The following is a 27787-nucleotide window of genomic DNA, read 5'->3' on the forward strand; positions in this document are numbered from 1 at the left end:
TCGTTTTCTGAATGTTGAGCTTTAAGCCAACTTTTTCACTCTCCACTTTCACTTTCATCAAGAGGCTTTTGAGTTCCTCTTCACTTTCTGCCATAAGGGGGTGTCATCTGCATATCTGAGGTGATTGATATTTCTCCCGGCAATCTTGATTCCAGCTTGTGCTTCTTCCAGTCCAGCATTTCTCATGATGTACTCTGCATATAAGTTAAATAAACAGGGTGACAATATACAGCCTTGACGAACTCCTTTCCCTATTTGGAACCAGTCTGTTGTTCCATGTCCAGTTCTAACTGTTGCTTCCTGACCTGCATACAAATTTCTCAAGAGGCAGATCAGGTGTTCTACTAGCTAGTAACTAACAAATTCTCCCATATGTATATAGCCAAACAGGTCCCAACAGGCTCTTTGTAACAGAGAAATTGTAATAAGGAAAAAAGACATCAATACATAAAAAGTAACATAATTATATATCATGGTTATGTATAAATAAGTATATTTATTATCTAGAATACTACACAGTAGTTAAAGATGAACTGTCTTAACATGAATAAATACTGTGAAAATAGTAGATTATTTTCACAATAGGGATATTATTTGTGTATTTTGAGCAGACCAAGCAATCCTTTGAAATTGAAGAGCACATGCCTAGGATATAAAATATAAGAGGGTGGACAGAAGAATGCAAACCATTTCAAAATATCTGATCACTTCCCAGGACAAAAGAATGCAGTTAGATGGGCTCAACTGTTCAGTATCATCCCAATTTTTCTTTTTATCTGAACAAAAATGGCAAACTGTTTTCTTAATTTGTGGGTAATAGGTATATGGGCTTGTGATAGATTATTCCTTGTACCTTCTTCCTCCATGAGAGAGATATTATTAAAATTTTAAAACAATAAAATAAAATAGTTATCAAAAATTTAAATGTTCTGAGCAGAATTTGAAGACAATGTCTGACCTGGCTATAAACCACACTGAAAATTTTCCAAACTAAACCAGGGATCTCCGGGAGAACTCACCACCTAGTCCCCAGGATTCCAGAGTGGGTAGCAAGAAACCCTACCCAGATTAATCAGAGTGAGTGGAATGCAGAGGAGGGAAATAGCATTTCTGAAGATGGAAAATATGAGCTGGGAGACACCAAACCCTTTGATTTCGGGAGGAAACATTTGCAGAAGAGTCATGTTCTCTGATTATCATAAAGGGCCACAAAGAGCTATTTTGTGTACCATTATGTGAGACATAAAATTATCCTACATTTTAGTAAGAACAGGAGCAAAGTATTTTTTGTCTTGTTTTGTTTGTGGGGTTTTTTTGTTGTTGTTGCATGATGGATGGCCTCAGGAGGACTATTTGCAGTTTTGTTTTAATTTAATGTTAGAATATAGTGATTTATGGGCTTCCCTGTAACTTAGCTGATGTAGAATCTGCCTGCAGTGCAGGAGACCCCAGCTTGACTCCCGGGTTGGGAAGATCCCCTGGAGAAGGGATAGGCTACCCACTCCAGTATTTTGGGGCTTCCATGGTGCCTCAGATGTTAAAGAATCTGCCTGAAATGCAGGAGACCTGGGTTGGATCCCCGGGCTGGGAAGATCCCCTAGAGGAGGGCATGGCAACCCACTCCAGTATTCCTGCCTGGAGAATCCCCATGGACAGAGGAGCCTTGTGGGCTACAGTTCATGTCATTCCAAAGGGTCGGACAAAACTGAGCGACTAAGCACAGCACAGCACGTGTATTTGTTAATCCCAAACTCCTAGTTTATCCTTCTCTGCCCTGCCCAAGTTTCCCCTTTGGTAACCATAAGTTTGTTTTCAAAGTTTGTGAGTCTGTTCAGCAAATGTATTTTTATGCCTTACCTAATACCAGACTTTATGTTGTGGTAAGATTATGTAAAATATTCCTGTTACAGCTTAATTCCTTGATGTTAATTAAAGCAATGAAAATAATGAGAGCTCTCTCCCTGCCAGACTATGTCCCCTCATGGACATGGTTATCAGTTAAACTTAATATTAACTATCACCTGATAAACTTAATATTCTCTATAGACTGTTCCTATCTAAGCAATGCTTCTGATTAGAAAGAAAGGGCACTGTTTCTGAACAGGATTCAGTCTCCTTTTGTTTGGTACAAGTGAAAAGTTCTGAAGCAAATCCACCCCAGAGAGGTACCTTCACTGTGTCTGCTTCGTCTTCGCTATATGAAGATGGAGATGTGGACCTGGAACTGATGTAAAACTTGATCTTTAGATTCTGTTCGAATATATTGTCAACTGGATCGCCCTAGAAAAACAAGTTAGGGAAAACAAAAATTCAAGAGATCACTGTATAGAATTCAGCACTCTTAACATAAGTCATGAACATAACACTACTTTCCAATAATGGGTGATAAAACTGTAACTTTAGTATTTTTGTAAGAATTATGTCAACACACAAAACTGCAGCCATAATCCTTCAGTGGTGGACACAGCTGTTCCCACCTGCACCTCTGAGCACTTCTCTTCAGAATGTGCTGTTTCACATCCATCATTCCATTCCATGTGGAAGTACCATGACATAAAAAAAAAAAAGCAGGTGGACTCCATTCACAGTGGGTTATAGAGAAATGAATCAGAAACTACAGATAAGAACTCTGTCACTGAGGGCACCTGGTGAAGAGGTTCAGAATATGTCACCCCCAGGTATGTCACTTTGGCATATTGATTACTTGAATTAAAGTACTTGAGAAACAGCCATGCAAGTATATCTGGCCCTCCTTTGTTCTCCTGAAGGAAGAAGAATACAAATCTTCTCTGTGAAAATAACCCTCCCTGTGCCAGGAGGAGGGAAAAACTTTATCACCAGAAACGGAATTCAAGACTAGGAAGGCTGCATAAACAAAGATATGATTGTTAAACTACCCATATTTTCCTTGTTACTTCACCATTTGTGACTCAACCCAAACCTCTTTGTTTTATCATTTCTTCACAAATATATTGTACCTTTGCCTAAAAAAGTATAAAATCTTCCTTACTCTGGTCACTTAAGGTCTTCTCTTGGGAAGGCTCCCATGTACATGTAAAAATTTAATAAAATGTATATGCTTTTCTCCTGTTATTCTGTCTTATGACCAATAGAAGGAAGACAAGAATTTTTCCCACCCACAATGAATTAGACATTAAATGAAAGTAAATGAAACTGATCATGGTTGTATGACTAATGGCACCAATATAAACCCCTGCTTATTTAATAGCATAGAAATACTGGCACCTAAAGGTCAACATCTATTATTGTCAGAATTTTTGTGACTTTACTTTGGAAGATCATGTAGTGCATAATTTAGTGATTTCCAAAGTTATCAAGTTTCTTAAAATGCAGAGGCAGCTCCAGGATTTTTATATAAGTGAGGCGCAATCAGAAGATGAGGTGAAGCTATAGGTCAGCCTTCCTGGGGTTGCATACACACAGTGAGTGTTTCACATGGTACTAGAGAGCGTTTTGCTGTTTTCTCTACACATAATGTTTAATATGCATGAGATGATGGTGGTGGTGGTTGTGGTGGTGATAGCAGCAGTAACTGGGGTTTAGGGGTAGGGGAGCTGGTAGAGATTATTGAAAGGCCAACCTGCCTGAGCACCCCCCTTAGTCTCAAGAGCCACAATTGTCAAAATGTCCTGTGCATTTGTATGAGCATGTTTTGGGGCTAACAGAACAAACTCTTTTCAGAAAATAAAGCCAAATAATAAAAAGCAGAAATAATTGACAATGTGCAAAGCAAAGAGCTTTACTTAGTAAATTATATCTTAAGCTTGTTTTCAGTTCAAGGCAAATTCAGACACGTGGCTTAAATCCCCAAATGCCCTGTTCATTTTCTCAGGTTGGATACAGTATCTTCCATTGTTAATTCATGTGACCACTGCTGTGAAATATGACTTATTGTTTGTATATTTTATTGATTTTTTTTTTTTTTGGTGTGGAGAATTTAAAAGTCTGTCTTTTGGATTGATTCTAGGTACAATTTTCTATGTGGCACAGTGGTAAAGAATCCACTTGTCAGTGCAGAAGACCCAAGAGATGTGAGTTTGATCCCTGGATCAGGAAGATGCCCTGGATTAGGAAATGGCAACCTACTCCAGTATTCTTGCCTGCAAAATTCCATGTACAGAGGAGCCTGTCAGTTACAGACCATGGGGTCACAAAGAGTTGGCCATGATTGAGCAACAGAGCATGCACACACAGTTTTCTATGTGGTTAATATTTTAGAGATCAACAAGGCTCCCAACAAAATACTTGAGCCTAACACTCTAAGTGTTAGTCGCTCACTCCTGTCCAACTCTTTGCAACCCCATGGACTGTAGCTCACCAGGCAACTCTGTCCATGGGATTCTCCAGGCAAGAATACTGGAGTGGGCAGCCATTCCCGTCTCCAGGGGATCTTCCTGACCTGGGGATCAAACCTCAGGTATCCTGCACTGCAGGCAGATTCTTTACCATCTGAGGCACCAGGCTGGAAATTTAAAACCGGCAAGATTGGCTGTCACTTATTGCTAATAATATAATCAAGGCTATGGTCTTCCCAGTGGTCACATATGGTTGTGAGAGTTGGACCATAAAGAAGGCAGAGTGCTAGAGAATTGACACCTTCGAACTGCGGTGCTGGAGAAGACTCCTGAGAGTCCTTTGGACAGCAGGGACCTCAAACCAGTCAATCTTAAAGGAAATCAATCCTGAATACTCTTTGGAAGGACTTTTGCTGAAGCGGAAGTTCCAGTATTTTGGTCATCTGATGTGAAGAGTTGGCTCATTGGAAGAGTCCCTGATGCTGGGAAAGATTGAAGGCAGAAAGAGAAGAGGGCATCAGAGGATGAGATGGCTGGATGGCATCACCGACACAATGGGTGTGAACTTGGGCAAACTTTGGGAGATGGTGAGGGGCAGGGAAGCCTGGTGTGCTACAGTCCATTGGGTCGCAAAGAGTTGGATATGACTGTGTGACTGAACAACATGGCTAATAGACCTGTTCCCTGGAGGGCCATGACCATTACGGTGGGCATAAGCAAGCTAGCTATACGACACAGCTATCAGCAAAACAAGTAGATAAGGAGTTAATTTACTCCTACCAATGAAGATTCCCTTCGGAAACTTCTCAGTAACCTAGGTAACTGCCTACTGGAGAGACCCATCTGTCCTCTCCCATCCCCTGAATCGCACTTTTAAGCTTTAAATTAGGCAACATAGAGTGAAACCTTGAAACTCAAGACACCCCACCCTCTATGCCAGTAAAATCAGAGCTCTCAGTCTCCTTTCTCTCCCATTCTCTCGATCTGCCACCTTGTTGTGTGGCCCTTGGGTGTGCCATGTACCCTCCAGGGCCTGTGAGTGATCAATCATGTTCCTCAGATTTCCCTTATAGTTTTTACTTAAGTGCATCCTGCTATCATAATAAGAATCACTAGGCTCGGGCCAGACACACAGTGGTCCCTGTGGTGATGGAGAGGATTGTGTGTGGCACTCACTACCAGTACTATGGCTCAGGTGAATGCTCTGGGCATTCCTATCCAAGAACATCACTACCAACCAGCTGAGACTACAAAACACAGAGTTTAATTTTGCTCATAGTGTGTTGTCTTTTGTGCTTGACTTTTTCACTCAACATTATGCTAATGAGATTCATTCATGGTGTTGTGTATAGCTGTAATTTATTCATTGTTATTGATATAGTGTATTTCATTACATTAATATAGCCTAATTTCTTTATTCATTCATTTTGATGGACATTTGTGTTTTAGCTATTACAATCATTCTTCTACATACCTCCCGGCATAAAATATGCAAGCATTCCTACAGGATATATTTCTAGAAATGGAATTATACAATATGCAGATTCATATTTCTTCAAATACTCACCAACACTTGCTTTTGTAATCATTCTGTGTTAGCTATTTATTTTCTCTAGTGGCATCTCATGAGGTTTAGAACTTTTAATATGTTCATTGTCTATTTGGATTTCCTCTTTTATGAATAGCCTGTTAAATTTCTTGCCACTTTCCCATCAGGTTCACTGTCTTTTTATTATTGCCTTATAAATTCCTTATATATTCTAGATATGAGCTTTTGTTATTTGTAGTGTTGTAAACATCTATTTCTACTCTAAGGCTTGTGTTTGGATGATCATTTTTCACTGTTCTATAGTCCCAGTTTTATAATAAATTAAGCATTTCTAATACAAATTTTTCTGGGCACTGTCATACACCACTGGTCTATGTATCTATGTTTTTGCAAATACCATACTGTTTTAATTTACAGATTGTAGTTTTATAATAAATCCTGAATTTCTGGGACTTCTCTGGCAGTCCAGTGGTTAAGACTTCACCTTCTAGTGCAAGACTTGCCTATTCCATCTCTGGCTGAGCAGCTAAGAACCCACAAGGCTTGTGGCCAAAACACCAAAAACATAAAACAGAAGCAATATTGTAACAAATTCAATGAAGACTTTAAAAATGGTCCACATCAAAAACATCAGAGAACAACATGGAGATTCCTTAACAAAGTAGAAATAAAACTACCATATCACCCAGCAATCCCACTATGGGCATATACCCTGAGAAAATCACAATTCAAAAAGACACATGTACCCCAGTGTTTACTGCAACACTATTCATACTAGCCAGGACATGGAAGCAACCTAGATGTCCATTGACAGATGAATGGATAAAGAACATGTGATACATATACATATATGCATACATATATATATTATATATATATATAATGGACTATTACTCAGCCATAAAAAGGAACACATTTTTATGTTTGTACAACTACACCTCAATTGTAGTGAGGTAGATGAACCCAGAGCTTGTTATACAGTGTGAAGTAAGTCAGAAAGAGAAAAACAAATATAGTATGTTAATGCATATATATGGAATCTAGAAAAACAGTACTGATGAACCTATTTGCAGGGAAGGAATGGACATGCAGACGTAGAGAAGAGATGTGTGACCACATTGCAAATTTCATGAAGAGAATAGAATTTAATCAGGATTATATTTAATCTTGATATTTTATATTAGATCTTTAATCTTGATGGAATCTTGATTGAATTGATGTATTATCAGTAAACTCAAACAGGGGCTCTGTATCAACCTAGATGGGTGGGGTGGGGAGGGAGATGGGAGGGAGGTTCAAAAGGGAGGGGGATATATGTATATCTATGGCTGATTCATGTTGAGGCTTGACAGAAAACAACAAAATTCTGTAAAGCAATTATCCTTCAATTAAAAAATAAATTAATAAAAAAATGAATTAATATCTTTATAATATTGTGTCTTTCAATCTAGTGTTATAGACTATTTAACTTAGGCCTTTTCAAATATCCCTCTTTAAATTTTATAATATTTCTTCCTAGAAGCCTTCTAGCTATTGTTAGATTTGCTTCTAAATATTTGATTCCTTATGCTATTGTAAATGGTGTATGTTTCAAAAGATAATTATTTAATATTCTAATATAATTACTTCATATTATTTAATATTCATATAGAGAGATGCATTTGATTTGAGTATATTGATGTGACATATATTTGTTTCTGTATATTGACATTGCAGTCAACATATTCTGTACATATAATATACTCTGTATATTGATTTTTATATACTGATATGGTAGTCAACCACCTTGCTAAACTATTAATAATTCTAATAATTTATTGAAAAGATCCTCAATTTCATAATGAATTTTATGTTCATAAACATAAATTTTTTTATTTTTTCATTTTTATACTTTTTTGCACTTCATACTTTTCATTTTTATACTTTGTTCATAAATATAAAAATAGAAAAGCTTCAGTATTTCACCATTATACAGTTATATACATCAGATCAGATCAGTTGCTCAGTCGTGTCCGACTCTTTGCGACCCCATGAATCTCAGCACGCCAGGCCTCCCTGTCCATCACCAACTCCCGGAGTTCACTCAGACTCAGGTCCATCGAGTCAGTGATGCCATCCAGCCATCTCATCCTCTGTCGTCCCCTTCTCCTGCCCCCAAGCCCTTCCAGCATCAGAATCTTTTCCAATGAGTCAACTCTTCGCATGACGTGGCCAAATTACTGGAGTATATAATTATTATTATATATAATGGCGGCACTACTGGTAAAGAGGGCTTCCCAGGTGGTGCTAGTGGTAAAGAACCTAACTGCCAATGCAGGAGAAGGTACGAGACATGGGTTTGATCCCTGGGTTGGGAAAAGCCCCTGGAGGAGGGCATGGCAACCCACTTCAGTATTCTTGCCTGGAGAATCCCATGGACAGAGGAGCCTGGTGGACTTTGGTCCATAGGGTTGCAGAGTCAGACATGACTGAAGTGACTTAGGATGGAGGATAATAATATTGTACAACATATAATGATAATTATATAATATTAAATATTATTATTATATATGACTTTTGTTGCTGGTGCTGATATCTTTGATCAGATAAAGAAAGTTGTTTTCTATTTCTAGATTGGGAAGAAGGGTTTTGCTTTTCTATCATAAAAGGCTGTTGAAATTTTTCAGATGTTCTTATGCTTTTATTGAAATGATATGATTTATATTTTTAATCCATGAAAATCAAGATGGTGGACTAGAGGGATGTATGCTCATCTTCTCTTGCAAGAACACCGAAATTGCAACTAGCTGCTGAACAACCATCAACAGGATAATGTTGGATCCCACAAAAGAAAGATACCCCATGTCCAAGGGCAAAGAAGTCCCAACAAGATGGTATGAGTGGTGTAACCACATTTAGAATCAAATCTCATAACTGCTAGAGATGCTCAGAGGGTACAAACAAAACCTCATGCTCACCAGGACCCAGGGAAAGGTGCAGTGACCCCCACAAGAGACTGAACCAGACCTGCCTTTGAGTGTTTGAGGGTCTCCTGTGGAGGCACAGGTCAGCAATGGCCTGCTGTGGGGACAGGGGTTCTGGGTGCCGCAGACCTGGGAGGCACAGTTGTGTGGCATAAGTCGTCTTGGAGGAGGTTGCCATTAGCCCCACCATAGAGCCACTGAGCCTACAAACTGGAGAACAATTATACCAAAGAAGTTCTTGCTGCTGCTGCTAAGTCACTTCAGTCGTGTCCGACTCTGCATGACCCCATAGATGGCAGCCCACCAGGCTCCCCCGTCCCTGGGATTCTCCAGGCAAGAACACTGGAGTGGGTTGCCATTTCCTTCTCCAATGCATGCAAGTGAAAAGTGAAAGTGAAGTCGCTCAGTCGTGTCCGACTCTTAGCGATCCTGTGGACTCCAGCCTACCAGGCTCCTCCATCCATGGGATTTTCCAGGCAAGAGTACTGGAGTGGGGTGCCATTGCCTTCTTGCACTGTTGCAAAAGTTCTAGGGCCCAAAACAGAGTTTCCAACCTGGGGATCTGAGAACCCTCTGAGAATTTGACTTTGAAGGGCAGTGGGATTTGATTACAGAACTTCCATAGGACTGGGGAAACAGACTCTTGGAGGGCCAAACAAAACTTTGTGCGCACCAGGACCCAGGAGAAAGGAGCAGTGACCCCACAAGAGACTGAGCCAGACTTTTAATATTTTTAATCTGTTACTATGTTATATTTTTAATGTGTTACTGTGTTATGTTGATTCATTTTCCAGAAGGAAAAGGGGATGACAGAGGATGAGACGGCTGGATTGCCGGGAGCCGGCATATTGCATATTGAGTGCATATTGCATATTGAGTGCAGCACTTTCCACAGCATCATCTTTCAGGATCTGGAATAGCTCAACTGGAATTCTATCACTGCCGGGAGCCAGCGTGAGGAACTCCACCCATGACAAAGGTCATGAGGAAGGAGGCTCGGCATACGCAAAGGCGGGATCGAGCCCCAGGAGTCCCTCTGGAAATTCTCGAGCATCTACCCCCAAAACCAGAGTCTGCCTACTTTCTGCTTTGTGCTCTCACCTACACCTCTGACTTTACGGGGGGCTGTCCCCCATTACCTCTCTCTGAAAAAAGTTAACTTACAGCTCCAGTTAATAATTCCTGGGTGTGACAGTGTTTCAACCTACAAACTCCTTTGGAAGTCCTCTAGCCTGCCTGAATAGGTTTTTCCGGCCACATGTGATTGTTCAGAGCCTTCCAACTGTGAGAGGCATGAGATGTTCTAAACTGTCTGAATACAGATTCCTTTGAGCAGTTAAAAGATTGATTAGAAATTGTATTGGTGAAGGGATTTTCACTTGTTGGGACAACGTTTGCTGCTAAGTTTCCATATCCCTTACCTGCTGTGTCCCTGGCAGTGTATTGATTAATATAATTGGTGTAAGTAGTAGCTTTAATTTTTGAAATCTTGTAACCTTGAATTAATTCTTTTTCTTGTTACAGCCCACCACACCTTTGCCCTATAGGAATGCAACTTTAATGCTTTTGGAGGGTGGCGCCTGACTAGTCACCTTTAGAGAAAAATAAGTTTTCTGAAGAAAGGGTCTTAAAATGTTAACAGGCCTCTGGGCCAGAAGATGATGCAAATCACCTAAACTTTTGCATATGATAAGTTTGCAGGAAGAAAGCCTGGCTTACTGCATGACTCTATCCCTTCCCCCATTATCCTCTATGCATAACTTAAGGTATTAAAAACTACTTTGGAAAATAAAGTGTGGGCCTTGTTCACAGAAACTTGGTCTCCCCATGTCGTTCTTTCTCTCACCTTCTGGCTGAATTATTCAGCCTCTTTTCTCCCCTGAATTTCCTCACTGAGCTATCCTTATTTCAGCCTCTTTTCTCCACTGAATTTCCTCACTGAGCTATCCTTATTCTATTACTCTTTATATCCTTAATTAACATTTAATTAAGCAGTTGTTTCCTGATCCTCACCGACGCTGTCCCCGCTTCGAATTCCCTGGATCCACCGGGGCTGGACCCCGGTACTGGATGGCATCACCGACTCGATGGACATGAGTTTGAGTGAACTCTGGGAGTTGGTGATGGACAGGGAGGCCTGGTGTGCTGCAATTCATGGGGTCACGAAGAGTCGGACACAACTGAACGACTGGACTGAACTGAACTGAACTGAAAGTGAAACTTTGTGTATCTGTTCAGTTCAGTTCAGTCACTCTGTTGTGTCTGACTCTTTGCAACCCCATGGACTGCAGCCTGCCAGGCTTCCCTGTCCAACATCCACTCCCGGAGATAGCTCAAACTCATGTCCGAGTTGGTGATGCCATCCAACTGTCTCATCCTTTGTTGTCCCCTTCTCCTCCTGCCTTCAATCTTTTCCAGCATCAGGGTCTTATACCAAATTGGTCATGCTGAGTTATTCTTTTTATTCTGTTTAGCAACTTTTTTTAAAGACTTAAAAATTTTTTCAACAATTGCAGGATTTCATGAGAATTCCCACTGTACAGCTAAGAGTATACAAAAGGTCAGATTTGCTATGTGTATGGTGCAGATGTTTTACCCCTGGACAAAAGTGATGAAGTATAATGAAAACAGTGTATATAATCTTTGAACTGTTCCAAGGACATGGCAATCAGCACAGCTGAAGCCATGGATGTTCTTGTTAAATTTCAAACTAAAGTTCAAAGAATGCTTCTGTAACTTCAGCCAAAATAGTGGATTGTATACCTTTGTCTTTAACAAACACATGAGCATCATTATCTTAGCCTTACCCTCGATAATCTTTTAATGAGTGGCTAAAATTTAAAGCTGTGTGTTCAGTTAAGACAAAACCTATATTTTTCATAACAGGTATAGAACCAACAAAATACTCATTAATGTCAAAAGTAGAATTCTGTATGTTCACCAGTAAGATTAGACTTCTTCCTTCTAAAATATTCCTTATCAGGTTTAGGTATCAGGTTACACTAACCACATAAAATAATTTGAGGGGTGTCTTAGTCAACTACAGCTGCCAAAACAAAATACATGGATTAGGTGACTAAACAGCAGGCATATATTTCTCATAGTTCTAGAGGCTGGATGTTTTAGATCAAGGTGCCAGTGTGGTTGGCTTCTGGTAAGAATTTTCTTTCTAGCTTGCAGACAGCCAGCTCCTCACTGTGCCCTCATATGGAAGAGGCCACCAATACTATCAGACAAGGGTCTCACTCTTACAATCTCATTTAACTGTTTAGTCGCTAGTCATGTTCAATTCTTTCTGACCCTATGGACTATAGCCTGCCAGGCTCCTCTGTCTATGGGATTGTCCTGGCAAGAATACTGGAGTGGGTTGCCATGCCCTCCTCCAGGGGATCTTTGTGACCCAGGGATTGAACCCTCATCTCTTAATGGTTCCTGCATTGATGAGTGGGTTCTTTACCACTAGCATCACCTGGGAAGCCCATAAGTATACATAAGGATAGATAAAAAGATACAGACATTATAAGAAATTGTCTCACATAAATAGATCATAAATAATTTCCTTAAATAAATAAAAGATTAAAACATATACACACATATATATATATAAACATAAGGACATATAAAAAGATACAGATATAAGGAATTGGCTCACATGATTATGGAATATAACCAGAAGGAGATATTGATACACAAATAGATAGTGATATAAATTCCTGTTGGTTTTGTTCCTCTGGAGAACCTTAAACCAGATTTTGGTGCTGAGAAGAGACTGGTTCCAAATTGGGAAAGGATTATGTCAAGGCTGTATATTGTTACCCTGCTTATTTAACTTATATGCAGAGTACATTATGCGAAATGCTCGTCTGGATGAAGCACAAGCTGGAATCAAGATTGCCAGGAGAAATATCAATAACCTCAGATATGCAGATGACACCACCCTTATGGCAGAAAGTGAAGAGGAACTAAAGAGCTTCTTGATGAAAGTGAAAGAGGAGAGTGAAAAAACTGGCTTAAAACTCAACATTCAAAAAACTAAGATCATGGCATCCAGACCCATCACTTCATGGCAAATAGATGGGGAAACAATGGAAACAGTGAGAGATTTTATTTTGGGGGGCTCCAAAATCACTGCAGATGGTGACTGCAGCCATGAAATTAAAAGACAATTGCTCTTCAGAAGGAAAGCTATGACAAACCTAGACAACATTAAAAAGCAGAGACATTGCCAACAATGGTCCGTATAGTCAAAGCTATAGTTTTTCCAGTAGTCATGTATAGATGTGAGAGTTGGACCATAAAGAAGGCTGAGCACCAAAGAATTGATGCTTTTGAACTGTGGACTTGGAGAAGACTCTTGAGAGGCCCGTGGACTGCAAGGAGATCAAACCAGTCAACTCTAAAGGAAACAAATCCTGGACCTTCATAGTCCGTGGGGTCACAAAGAGTCAGACATGACTGAGTGACTAACACTTCCACTTTCACATGAATGAACCCATAGGACATTATGGTAAGTGAAATAAGCCAGTTACAGAAGACAAATACTACATGATTCCACTTATGGGAAAATTCTAAAGTCAAACTCATAGAAGTAGAGAGTGGAATGCTGGTTGCCAATAACTAGAGGAGAGGAAAAGTGGGGAAACGTCTGTCAACGAGTACAAAGTTTCACTTATGCAAGATGAATAAATTCTGGAGATCTGCTGTACAAAGTTGTGCCAATAGCTAGCCGTATTGCATTGTGTACTTGAAAACTTGTTAAGAGGGTTTATGTTAAGTGTTCTTACAGGAATGGCAGTAAGAGACCATATTTCTGCCAGGGATGGCAGTCCAGTAGTTAGGACTCCCTGCTTCCACTGCTGAGGGCCTCGGTTCAATCCCTGGTCAGAGAACTAAGATCCAGCAAGCAATGTGGGGACAAAAGTGTTTCTACAACAACAATAAAAAGAAGCACAAGGGAATTTTTTGAGGTAATGGATGTATGTATTACTTTGATTGTGGTGATAGTTTCATGGGTGTATGAGTATCTACAAAGTCATCAAATTGTACGTACATTAAATATGTACATCACTTATACATCAATTGCACCTAAATAAAGTTTTTAAAAATAAATAGATAAAGTGAAACATCTCTATTAACTGTTACAGTTCTTAGTTTCCTGACTGGAACCAGACACATATCCAAGGATTCCCCAAAAACGGAATGGGTAAATAAACTACTGTATATTCACATAATGGATGATCACATACATTGAAATACAGTTGAACATATTATTACTACACATAAATGAGACTCACCCACTCAAAGCTGTGATACGAAAGAACGTGTACAGGGTGATTCTACTTACATACTAAAATTAAATCCTCTTGTTTAGGGATGCATACATTCACTGAGTGTAAAAACATAACAAAATGCAAGGTGAGCAGCAGAGTAGCAATTGCCCCCAGCAGAAAGAGAGGGCTTGCTGTTTCTGAGGACGGGCACACTTGTGGGGCATCAGTCATGTTTCCGATTTTCACCTGAGAGCAGGTAACAGAGGTACGTACTTTTCTCTATGTGTGTCAGAATTCACGATGTAAAATATTTTATTTTAATTCTAATATAGATGACTTTACAGCCTACATAACCTTGCAGCCTTATTTCCATGAAAACTGTTTCTTTGTTATGTGCTTATGTCAAGCCTCCAGTTCTCTCCCACGGAATATTAAAAGAGTTTTCGATGCATGATACTGGATGCTTGGGGCTGGTGCACTGGGACGACCCAGAGGGATGGTACGGGGAGGGAGAAGGGAGGGGGGTTCAGGATGGGGAACACGTGTATACCTGTGGAGGATTCATGCTGAAGTATGGCAAAACCAATACAATATTGTAATTAACCTCCAATTAAAATAAATAAATTTATAGTAAAAAAAAAAAAAAGAGTTTTATTGCAAACGGAAGTGCTACTCTGAAAGCACCAGTGACTTCTGAAGTGGCAGCAGCACATATCCAAGAATTTTAGTACTTACTTCACACTGAGCCACAGCATTAGAAGTTGTATTAAAAAGTGCCAAGGAAGACGAACTTGGGTCTTGTAGCACTAAACCTGGAAGACAACAGCAAGCAGTTTATAAATGAGAAAACTGAAACCAACATTCATGCCTTTTTCAACCTTAATCTCTTTAAAATTGTTTTCAGACCATATTTTTGGAGATAACCTGACTTCCTATGTGTGTGTGTGCTAAGTTGCTTCAGTTGTGTCTGACTCTGTGCGACCCTATGAGCTGTAGCCCACAAGGTTTCTCTGTCCCAGGAATTCTCCAGGCAAGAATACTGGAGTGGGTTGCCAGGCCCTCCTCCAGGGGATCCTCCTGACCCAGGAATGGAAACCACGTCTCTTACATCTCCTGCATTGGCAGGCAGGTTCTTTAAAACTAGTGCCACCTGGGAAGTCCTTGTGTACATATTTAAATCAAAATAGGTTTATATGTATTTTTATATATTAAATATATCTGAGAATTATGCATCTCAAATGAAATAATTTTAGCAAATTTATGCAAACTTATAATGAAACTATATAAATAAATTATGTAAGTTTTCATGAATTAACTCCTGCGTGTCAAGTCATTGCTTTCTTTTCCTTAATAGTATTATATTTAAATAAATTTTGAAACATTTTTAGAAGCCTCAAGGGGATTTTAGCAATATAGTCATGCCAATGATAGATGCTTTTTCTATGTTAGCTTCTCCCCACAGCAGGAATCAATTTCCTAACCTCCTAACCCAGGTACCTAGTACAATTATCTGTTAGTATCCATAGGATATGGCTTCCAGTACCCCTTGCAGATACCAAAGTCCTCCGATGCTCGAGTTCTTTACATGAAGTAATGTAGTATTTGCATGTAATAACCTACCCACATCCTCTATGCTTTAAATCATCTCTAGGTTAGTTATAGTACTGAATAAAATGTAAATGCTATGTTAATAGTTGCTGGAAGCTGGCAAATTCAATATAATTTCTATGTAAATAGAATGGTGCACAGCAAAGTCAAGTTTTCCTTTTTTGTGACTTTCCATAAATCTTTTGTTTTGTATTTTTTATCTGAGTTTGGGTAAATCCACAGACATGGAACTCACAGATATGGAGGGTCAAATGTATGCATTTCTTAGCTTAAGTTATCTATAAGAAGAACACAGGCAGATATAAAACAAATATTAATTATACTTAAAACTTTTATGATAGTATCAAGGCTTTATTTATTTAGACAAAATAAAATAGCCAACTACAAGTTTCTTTTTTCCCTTAAAGGAATTTTAAAGAAATTCCATACATTGTCATTTAGCAATTGTATGAACTTTAAATAAACTAAAAAATAAAACCTTATGGTATGAGTATAATTTTATTTAAATACAAGAGAAGAAAAAGTAGGAATTTAGACCTTCTCCAATAAGCATACATTTAACAACTGATATTGCCATGAGTGTGAATTTTCCAGCTCTAAATTGCTAACACAATTACTTAATAGTCAAATAAGGAAATGTGTTCAGAAATGTCACATAATACTGCATAAGGATTGTACTGCTCTACAGCATTCAGGGAAAAAATAATGGTAAAAATAAAACTGTGACAAATAAAAATGAAATAATGACAGACTTCATTTTTTTGGGCTTCAAAATCACTGCAGATGGTGACTACAGCCATAAAATTAAAAAACGCTTGCTCCTTGGAAGAAAAGTTATAACAAATCTAGACAGCATATTGAAAAGCAGAGACATTACTTTGCCAACAAAGATCTGTCTAGTCAAGGCTATGGTTTTTCCAGTAGTTATGTACGGATGTGAGAGTTGGACTGTGAAGAAAGCTGAGTGCTGAAGAATTGATGCTTTTGAACTGTGGTGCTGAAGAAGACTCTTGAGAGTCCCTGGGACTGCAAGAAGATCCAACCAGTCCATCCTAAAGGAAATCAGTCCTGAATATTCATTAGAAGGACTGATGTTGAAGCTGAAACCAATACTTTGGCCACCTGGTACAAAGAACTGACTCATTGGGAAAGACTCTGATGCTGGGAAAGATTGAAGGTGGGAGAAGAAGCGGACGACAGAGGATGAGATGGTGGGATAGCATCACTGACTCAATGGACATGAGCTTGAGTAAACTCTGGGAGTTGGTGATGGACAGGGAGACCTGGTGTGCTGCAGTCCATGGGGTTGCAAAGAGTCGGACACGACTGAGTGACTGAACTGAACTGAACTGAAAAATAAAACTTCATGTGAAAAGCTTAAAATGTTAACTTGATAAAGTATTGTGATAATATATAGTCTTTGTTTTTAGGTTCCTTCAAAAAAATGTCAAGCTTAGCACTACTCCCACTTATCAAGGTTTTGGGGTCCTGAAGGACCCCATCTACTGGTTCTCTGTAGTGAGCAATACCCTGGCCTTGATTCCTTTGCTGGAGCATCTGCCCTGAGGCCACCACCATCTGAACTTGCTATATCACTTATTCTGTATTCAGTGCATCACTTATTCTACCTCTCTCTTGAATTAGGACCTATCTTGGTTCTTGTCTTTGTAAGGATACTCAAGTTCTTTTTAATTGTTTCTTCTACTGTCCATAAAAAGTCAACCCACAAATATTTATTAGACAAATATTTACTTCCAGAGTTTGCCTATCTTGAATTCCTGATTCACCTATTCCTTCCCCTCCAGAATGTTGATCAGCTCTTGCAGGTTCATCCCACTCTGATACAATCCAATGTGAACCAAAAAACTGTGGAATGAAAGGAATGGTGAACTCAGACAGGCGGAAGCTCCACTAACATATTTGCATAAGAAGCAGCTTCTGTTGAGAAAATGAAATATCCCTTCAAAGGATTAAAGGTAACCACCACAGTTTATTTTTTAAAATAAATTCTATATAAAATGGAGTATTACTCAGGCATAAAAAAGAATGAAATTGGGTCATTTGTAGTGATGTGGATGAATCCAGAGTCTGTCATACAGAGTGAAGTAAGTCAGAAAGAGAAAAGCAAATATATATTCATGCATATATATGGAATCTAGAAAAATGGTACTGATGAATCTAGTTTCAGGGCAGGAATAGAGATGTAGACATAGAGAATGGACTTGATGACACAGTAGAGGAAGAAGAGGGTGGGATGAACTAAGAGAGTAGCATTGATATATATACACTTCTATGTATAAAATAGGTAGCTAGTAGGAAGTCGCTGTATAACACAGGAGCTCAACCTGATGGTCTGTAATAACCTAGAGGGGTGGGGAGTGGGAGGGAGGTTTAAGAGGGAAGGCCCTTATGTATCAGTTCAGTTCAGTTCAGTCGCTCAGTCGTGTCCGACTCTTTCAACCCCATGAACCGCAGTACGCTAGGCCTCCCTATCCATCACCAACTCCCGGAGTTTACCCAAACTCATGTCCATTGAGTTGGTGATGCCATCTATCATTCATCTCATCCTCTGTTGTCCCCTTCTCCTCCTGCCCTCAATCTTTCCCAGCACCAGGGTCTTTTCAAATGAGTCAGCTCTTCACATCAGGTAGCCAAAATACTGGAGTTTCAGCTTCAACATCAGTCCTTCTAATGAACACCCAGCACTGATTTTCTTTAGGATGGACTGGTTGGATCTCCTTACAATCCAAGGGACTCTCAAGAATCTTCTCCAAGACCACAGATCAAAAGCATCAATTCTTCTGTGCTCACGTAGAGCCAGACATCCTGGAATGTGAAGTCAAGTGGGCCTTAGGAAGTATCACTATGAACAAAGCTAGTGGAGGTGATGGAATTCCAGTTGAGCTATTTCAAATCCTAAAAGATGATGCTGTGAAAGTGCTGCCCTCAATATGCCACCAAATTTGGAAAAGTCAGCAGTGGCCACAGGACTGGAAAAGGTCAGTTTTCATTTCAGTCCCAAAGAAAGGCAATGCCAAAGAATGCTCAAACTACTGCACAATTGCACTCATCTCACACGCTAGCAAAGTAATGCTCAAAATTCTCCAAGCCAGGCTTCAGCAACACATGAACTGTGAACTTCCAGATGTTCAAGCTGGTTTTAAAAAAGGCAGAGGAACCAGAGATACTTATGGCTGATTCACATTGTTGTATGGCAGAAATCAACATAACAATTATCCTCCAATTAAAAGATTTTTAAAAATGCACCATGGGAAAAAAGTGGAGGAGGATCAGGAGCATCCTGATGCAAATCTTAGGCATCTCCCATGATGATGTCTTCTCAGCTGCACTTCGCCATCTCCCCACTTTGACTCCTACAGCTCTGAACACACAGACATGCGCTGCCTTGACTCTGTTTAATTTGAATAGCAGATTTTCCCATTGCCAGAGTGGCTTTGCCTTATGCTGTGACACATGGAAGCTTCCCAAAACTGGAATGTGACTGGTACAAAATGAAAAACTTGTATTACAAAAGGTCTTTATAAAAGGTAATTCCACTTAAAGTAAAATACTTTGCTTCCACTGTGACAGAAAAATCTCTTAAGTTGTATAAAATAAAACCAAACAAAATGACTCTTTGAACATTTTATCAAACAAGAGTAGACATACACACAAACCTTAACCTTGGCTCCAAGCTGGCTTATGAGAGCTAATCTTCCACCTGCATAGTAAACTGGTTCCCTAGTTAACTGGACTCATGGACATGGAGTGCAATAGGTACTGATTTAGGCAACAGTTAGCCCCATACCCTTTAGATCTGAGTGTCTCACCTTTATTCGGGTGTTCAATTTCTAACCACAGATCAGACTGGTACTTCTCTCTGGCTTTCATTTTACTAAAAGAGGCAGAGAAAAGGGAAGACACCATTAAATGCAAAGTGCAGGAGACTGACCTATAAGTGGATCTCACTTAACTGGAATGTAGGGCTAATGCAATTAGAGACTTCAGTCAAGCTGAATTTATTACTTATAACATTCCAGATAAAATGTATCCGGATTTATTTCATAGGGAATTGAAATAGTGGAGCAAATAAATGTATATACATATACTATTTTCTGTCTGATTTACATGCCTACTTTTAAGCAAATGTGTGAACTGAGATGCTCTGTGCATAAGATGAAATAATGTGTTTTTTTCTGGAAGATTATACAGATAGCTGTTTACATTGTATCATCCACATACTGAGGAATGTCTTTTTCATGTTTAAATGAAGTATACTGTATAACTGGATCATTTGTAACATATGAAGCTTTTGGCTTTAAGTATTTCAACTTTTACATTGAAGCTGATTCAAATGTTAATAACTACAGTTAAATGAATTAGTCTTTAAGCCCTCAGAGGCCCTCAGAGGCTTATATTTCTTCTTGACTCATTAAAATGACTCTTTTTGAGCACATTGATGTAGGAAACAGCTGTCATGTTTATATTTTCACACTGGTTTTGAATTTTCTTGCTTTTTTTCCTTTTACTCTCTGATACTGCTGCTGCTGCTGCTAAGTCGCTTCAGTTTTGTCCGACTCTGTGCGACCCTATAGACGGCAACCCACCAGGCTCCCCCATCACTGGGATTCTCCAGGCAAGAACACTGGAGCGGGTTGCCATTTCCTTCTCCAATGCAGGAAAGTGAAAAGTGAAAGTGAAGTCGCTCAGTCGTACCCGACTCTTAGCGACCCCATGGACTACAGCCTACCAGGCTCCTCCATCCATGGGATTTTCCAGGCAAGAGTACTGGAGTGGGGTGCCATTGCCTCTCCACTCTCTGACACTATACCACTTCAAATACACTGATGTATTTATTAGTTATGTTTACTGTCTATTTGTATGATTATCATATTGTCATACACATTGTTCTTGCCTGGAGAATCCCAGGGACGGGGGAGCCTGGTGGGCTACCATCTATGGAGTCGCAGAGAGTCAGACACGACTGAAGCGACTTAGCAGCAGCAGCAGCATACACATTATTGGGGTTTAATTTGCTCTATGTTTGTGGTAAGAATAAAACAAACTGCTTTACTGACCAGCAAACAGAATGGAGAGAGGCAGCCTTTAAAAAATACACATATTGCCAAGTTACAGCTATAATTAAAAATATATGGAAACTAACCTCAGTAGAAGTTAAAGGTCATTTAATAGTTAAAGGTCCATGGGAAATATGCCTCATTTTGAGTTTACCTCATTCTATTACTATTCAAAAGATTTTTTTCTACGTATACAAGGTATTTCTTACTAGAGGATTTGGGGAACCTGTGAATCAAGGAAATTTTGCAAATAAGGAGAGAACAACAGAAATTTCATTCACAGATGATTTAGTTTTTAGTATTATTGGTATCATTTTGTAGAGATACTGGAATCAATTAAAGCCTGTTGAAAGTACATATGTTAAAAGTAACTAATTGGTTTCAAACTTTCATCATTTTTCATAGAAATAAATCTATTCTTTAAAAAAACCCATACTTTATGTCTTACTACTACTACTACTAAGTCGCCTCAGTCGTGTCCGACTCTGTGCGACCCCATAGACAGCAGCCCACGAGGCTCCCCCGTCCCTGGGATTCTCCAGGCAAGAACACGGAGTGGGGTGCCACTGCCTTCTCCAATGCAGGAAAGTGAAAAGTGAAAGTGAAGTCGATCAGTCATGTCCGACCCTTAGCGACCCCATGGACTGCAGCCTACCAGGCTCCTCCATCCATGGGATTTTCCAGGCAAGAGTACTGGAGTGGGGTGCCATTGCCTTCTCCGACTTGTCTTAGGAAGAAACTAAACACAACACTTTGCAACCAGATTATAAAACAATAATTTAAAAAATGGTATCAGTTGGTCTCACCAGTTTAGAGTGACTGGCACAGCCTCTGGGAGGATCTTTCTGGAAATTTTCTCTCTGTCCAAAGCTGACTCCAACATAATCATAGCTGACATATCCAGTTTATCACATCGCTCCATTGCCCCTGGCATTTTCTACAAAATCAGGTAAGTAGGTTTGAGTTCCATCTTAAGTTTACAAAATTTTAAATCACCTCTAGAAAAAGTTAGGAGGTGCTGGGGACTATTAGTTTTCTTGAATAGTAAACAGAAAACTGATTGTTAAAATGTATTATTTTTCAATAAATTTGGGGATAGTATTAAAAATTCATGTGAACAGTCTCATTTTTATTCTTATAATTCTGGTAACTGCCTCCCTTTCCAAAAAAAGTAGGACTGATCTCATATGAAAAGGCATTTTTCAGGCTGAAATCCAATGAACTGAGATTATTCAGCAAGTTTATTATCATCATTTTAGCTTTCCTTTTTTCCATTTTATGAGCCTTTCTGGGCTGTGATTGACACTCACTCTTGCTCCTAAAACCAAGCTGGAATTTCTTAAAGACTCCTCTTCTTCGGTTTTTTCTAACACCAAGTCCTGAGCCTCTTTTTCATCCTTGATGCTATAATATAGAAAGTAAAAGACAGATAAAGGCAAACATGGAAAAAAATTAACCAACCTAATGAGAATAAAGAAAGATACAGGACAGTGAATCTTAGCACAAAGTATTTAAGGAGTCATAACAAATAATTTCTGACTAACAGAAAAGGGTAAAAATCTAGAGATACCTCTAAAATATATGTTATCCTGGATTTTTATAATGCTCATTAAAAAATGTGAAATGGTTGACCAGATTTAGGGCACACTGGACAACAGTAGACTTCTTCCAGGTTCAGATCATGTTGTTGGAGAAACAATTAATTCAAGGCAAAGATAGTTTTCAGTCAGTTCAGTTCAGTCGCTCAGTCGTGTCTGACTCTTTGTGACCCCATGGACTGCAGCACGCCAAGGCTCCCTGTCCATCACCAACTCCCAGAGTTTTCTCAAACTCATGTCGATTGAGTCGGTGATGCCATCCAACCATCTCATCCTCTGTCGTCCCCTTCTCCTCCCACCTTCAATCTTTCCCAGCATCAGGGTCTTTTCAAATGAATCAGTTCTTTGCCAAAGTGACCAAAGTATTGGAGTTTCAGCTTTAGCATCAGTCCTTCCAGTGAATATTCAGGACTGATTTCTTTTAGGATGGACTGGTTTGTTCTCTTTGCAGTCCCACGGACTTTCAAGAGTCTTCAACACCACAGTTCAAAAGCATCAGTTCTTTGGTGCTCAGCTTATAGTTTTACTGACTTAGTTAAGGAAGGTCACTATTCCAAACTGTTTCTTCTTAGAGACTAATTAAAATATTAATGTAATCATTGAAAATCCACACTACGCCCATATGTAAAATAGCTTACTGGAAAGCATAGTGTATGAGTCCCTTGGTGGCTAAGCTGGTAAAGAACCTGCCAGCTAATGCAGGAGACACAAAAGACAGATTTGATCCCTGGGTCAAAAAGATAACTTGGAGAAAGAAATGGCAACCTGCTCCAGTATTCTTGACTGGAAAATTCCTAAGAGTCAGACACGACTGAACATGCACACACACACACGAGTATTACATACAGTCTACACTACTTTATTAATATAACAGCATTAAACCTCCATTCCCAGAGGATCACTCAGTTAATGGGATAGTTAGTCCTATCACTCTCTAGGAAATGCTGAGGCTGGCAAATAAAAAATGCAAGTATAAAAGCAAATGAAAGAAAATTTTGGACATACAAAGAGGTAGGAAGTGTACAACACAGACTTTTCTGAAAGAAGTCTTCCAGGATGTTCTCTAGTGCAAAACAAACACTGAATTCAAGAGAGAGGGAAGACAGGAAACACAAGAACACAGAAACATAATTAGTAACTTATGATTACATCTAAAGTATTGTCAGTAAATAATAAACTGGATCTAAACTCCCATATGATGCCAGAGTTAGAACTGGAGTGGAACTATCAGAATTCTTTTTTAAAAATTAATTTATTTATTTTAATTGGAGGCTAATTACTTTACAATATTATGGTGGGTTTTGCCATACATTGACATGAATCAGCCATAGGTGTACATGGTTGTCCCCCATCCTGAACCCTCCTCCCCGCTCTCTCCTCATCCCATCCCTCAGGGTTGTCCCAGTGCACTGGCTTTCAGTGCCCTGTTCCATGCATCAAACTTGGACTGGTGACCTATTTCACTTATGGTAATATACATGTTTTACTTCTATTCTCTCAAATCATCCCACCTTCGCCTTCTCCCATAGAGTCCAAAAGTCTGTTTTTTCTATCTGTGTTTCTTTTGCTGTCTCACATATAGGGTCATCATTACCATTTTTTCTAAATTCCATATATATGCATTAATATATTGTATTGGTGTTTTTCTTTCTGACTTACTTATAGTGGAACTTTTTGAAACAAGCATACATCTCATATATACTTACATGTGATGCATGATATATATGAAGGGCTTTTAAGAGAAAAAAATTTTTTCTAGTGTGGCTTTCCTGCATGTTAATAATCAAAGAAGCAAACAGGATGCAGTGTTTGAACAAATTCTTAGGGAAATTAAAAGGAAATAATTGCCAACGAACAAATCATAATGAAAAGAGTTTAGACAGAACACACAAACCAAAGTACGTGCAAGGAAGAAACATAACAGTGAGACTAGTGTAGGCACTGGTTACATATTCCTGGGAACCAATTAGGTTCTACCTCCTAGGACTAATGTGAGTCTAAATGTATTAAAAGCATCTGAGAATTAAGACACAAATGGAAAATGATTATTTATTTAGCTGGCAGAGGAGTTAGAAGCATCTGAAATATATACATTCAAAAAATCATGACAAATAAATGGGGGGAAAGTGGAAACAGTAACAGGTTTTATTTTCTTGGGCTCCAAAATCACTGAGAACAGTGACTGTAGCCACGAAATGAAAAGACATTTGCTCCTTGGAAGAAAAGCTATGACAAACTCAGATAGCATATTAAAAAACATATTATTTTGCCAATAGTGAAGTGCCTCAGTCGTGTCCGACTCTTTTCGACCCCATGGACTGTAGCCTACCAGGCTCCTCTGTCCATGGGATTTTTCCAGGCAGTAGTACTGGAGTGGATTGCCATTTCCTTCTCCAGGGGATCTTCCCAACCCAGGGATTGAACCCGGGTCTCCCGCATTGTAGACAGACACTTTATCGTCTGAGCTATGGCTTTTGCCAGTAGTGATGAATGGATGTGAGAGCTGGATCATAAAGAAGGCCGAGTGCCAAATTGATGCTTTCAGATTGTGGTGCTGGAGAAGACTCTTGAGAGTCCCTTGGACAGCAAGGAGATCAAACCAGTCAATCCTATGGGAAATCAACCCTGAATATTCACTGGAAGGACTGATGCTGAAACTAAAACACCAATACTTTGGCCACCTGATGTGAAGAGCCGACTCATTAGAAAAGACCCTGATGCTGGGAAAGATTAAGGGCAAGAAGAGAAGGGGAAGACAGGGATGAGATGGTTGGATGGCATCAGTGACTCAATAGACATGAATTTAAGCAAACTCCAGGAGATAGTGAAGGACAGGGAAGCCTGGCATGCTGCAGTTCATGGAGTTGCAAAGAGTCAGACATGACTTGGCAACTGAACAATATACCCAAACCTCAAAAGATATATAGATACATATATACATGTGTGTGTGTGTGTGTGTATATATATATATATAAAATTTTGCCTCATTTACTTTGTCTATCACTCACTCTCCATATTTTTTTCTAAATTATTAAGTTGCAGACACAAGGATTTATTACCCTTAAATACTTAAATATAAGAACAGTTCTTATATAATCACAGTACAAAAATAAAAAACTAGAAATTCAACATTGACACACTATTAACTAAAATATAGACTATATTCAAATTTTAAAAAATTGCCCTAAAATATATTTACGTATGTTTGTATATACACACATATGTATGTATGTTTGTGTATACATATTTATATTTGCGTATTGTGGACACACAACTTTTTTGTTGTTATTTTTAAACATACACCAAAAAAGAGTTCACAGAAAGTGTCATAATTCTAAGTCTCATTCAAAACCTTAAACTTGATAAATCAAGAAAATAAATTGAAGGATGTTTGATAAACACAGTTAGTTTCCTAGTTCATTAATTTCATGATGTATTTAAAAATAGTGTGACCTGTATTTCTAAGCACCATTTCTTGTTATAATTAGTGAGAAAAGAAATTAGAAATTTAGCTTAAAAAACATTTTGAAAGCAGAAGTCCAGAGATCCAGCTCTAAGTATAAATGCTATATAGTGTATATTTTTAAAAAGTATAATTGAGTTATTACTGGTAAATTTGGAGAAGGAAATGGCAACCCACTCCAGTATTCTTGCCTTGATAACCCCATGGAGTCTGGCGTGCTACTATCCATGTGGTTGCAAAGAGTTGGACACGACTTAGTGATTCAGCAACAACTGGTAAATTAACAGGAAAAAAACTGTAGATGGGCCTGACATACCTTTCTGATGCGTTCTTTAAAGGCTTATAATCATTCAACCTATAGAATAAGGAAGCTCTGTCTTTGCTCATAGTGACATGAAAAGTCCCAGGGTTTCCCCTCCTGGAAATCTTGATGGAGAAGGAAGGCCGGAAAGTCTAGCTCTAAGTCATCCAATTGTCCAAAGGATCTGCCAGTGTGAGGCCAACTGCTGCTCCCTGGGGCTGCCCCAGGGTTCCAAGGTCAGTTCTGACTTCAGTGGCAGTTAAGTGAGAAGACTCAACTGTGCAGGCTTGATGGGCATCCATGTGTAATGGTCCAGCCTGTGAGAAAGGAGGAAATCATTCCCTGGAACACAGAATGAGAGTCATCCAGGAGGGTATTCTGGTGATGACACTGTGATATTAGATCATTAGACATTATCTATGACTTGAACTTTCATATATAACACACATATATGAAATAGATATGAATTTATATTGTTGTTGTTCAGTCACTAAGTTGTGTCTGATTCTTTGTGACCTCATGGACTGCAACACTCCAGGCTGCCCTGTCCTTCACTATCTCCCAGAATCTGCTCAAACTCATGTCCATTGAATCAGTGATGTTATCCAACCATTTCATACTCTGTTGCCCCGTTCTCCTCCTGCCCTTATATATATATGAATATATATATGTATGCGTGCTAAGTCACTTCAGTTGTGTCCAACTCTGTGTGACCCTATGGACTGTAGCCCACCAGGCTGCTCTGTCCATGGGATTCTCCAGGCAAGAATACTGGAGCGGGTTGCCATGCCCTTCCTCCAGGGGATCTTCCTGACCCAGGGGTCAAACACGAGTCTCATGTCTCCTGCATTGGCAGGTGAGTTCTTTACCACTAGCACTACCTGGGAAGCCCACAAATATATATATATATAAAACAAGAAGGAATTGTTATAAGTTGTTTTATAATTTTTTATTCTGTTTTGTTTTGTTGAGATACTTCCTTTTGGTAACTGTCAATTTTGATAAAATTTGAAACTTGTAGAAAATCATAAGACTAGACAAAGAGGTCCTGTAAATTGTTTTATCAAATTCAACATTTTAAACATTTTGTCCCACATACTTTATCTCTCTTTCACTCTCTTTTTCTCCATTTTTTTTCCTGAATCATCTGAAAATAAGTCAAAGACACTAGACTTTATTAAAAGATGCTTACTCCTTGGAAGGAAAGTTATGACCAACCTAGACAGCATATTAAAAAGCAGAGACATTACTTTGTCAACAAAGGTCCATCTAGTCAAGGCTATGGTTTTTCCAGTGGTCATTGAGAGTTGGACTATAAAGAAAGCTGAGTGCTAAAGAATTGATGCTTTTGAACTGTGGTGCTGGAGAAGACTCTTGAGAGTCCCTTGGACTGCAAGGAGATCCAACCAGTCCATTCTAAAGGAGATCAGTCCTAGGTATTCATTGGAAGGACTGATGCTAAAGCTGAAACTCCAATACTTTGGCCACCTCATGCAGAGTTGACTCATTGGAAAAGACTCTGATGCTGGGAGGGATTGGGGACAGGAGAAGGGGATAAGATGGTTGGATGGCATCACCAACTCAATGGACATGGGTTTGGGTGGACTCTGGGAGTTGATGATGGACAGGGAGGCCTGGTGT

General features: G+C 39.2%; 1 protein-coding gene across 9 annotated transcripts in view; it reads right to left on the minus strand.

Moving 5' to 3' along the window:
• The window catches only part of LOC133253059 (serine/threonine-protein kinase MRCK alpha-like), a 66354-nt gene extending 39794 nt beyond the window's left edge, over nucleotides 1-26560 (minus strand). For 2 of the 9 annotated variants that reach the window (XR_009738160.1, XM_061426265.1), the window contains exons 1-6: nucleotides 26162-26560; nucleotides 22095-22188; nucleotides 21591-21721; nucleotides 19537-19601; nucleotides 14834-14910; nucleotides 2170-2280 (exon numbers count right to left, since the gene is read on the minus strand). Coding sequence is in view for 8 of the 9 variants with exons in the window: in XM_061426265.1 (XP_061282249.1) it covers nucleotides 2170-2280; nucleotides 14834-14910; nucleotides 19537-19601; nucleotides 21591-21721; nucleotides 22095-22188; nucleotides 26162-26232 (549 nt within the window). In the remaining variant the exon portion in view is untranslated. Of the gene's footprint in view, nucleotides 1-2169; nucleotides 2281-14833; nucleotides 14911-19536; nucleotides 19602-21590; nucleotides 21722-22094; nucleotides 22189-26161 lie in introns of those variants that run through there. The other 7 variants (XM_061426267.1, XM_061426272.1, XM_061426270.1 and 4 more) reach the window with 5 other exon arrangements.
• Between the last annotated feature and the right edge of the window lie 1227 nt (nucleotides 26561-27787).

Source organism: Bos javanicus, chromosome 8 (genome assembly GCF_032452875.1).
Source record: "Bos javanicus breed banteng chromosome 8, ARS-OSU_banteng_1.0, whole genome shotgun sequence".
In the NCBI taxonomy this organism is placed as follows: domain Eukaryota; kingdom Metazoa; phylum Chordata; class Mammalia; order Artiodactyla; family Bovidae; genus Bos; species Bos javanicus.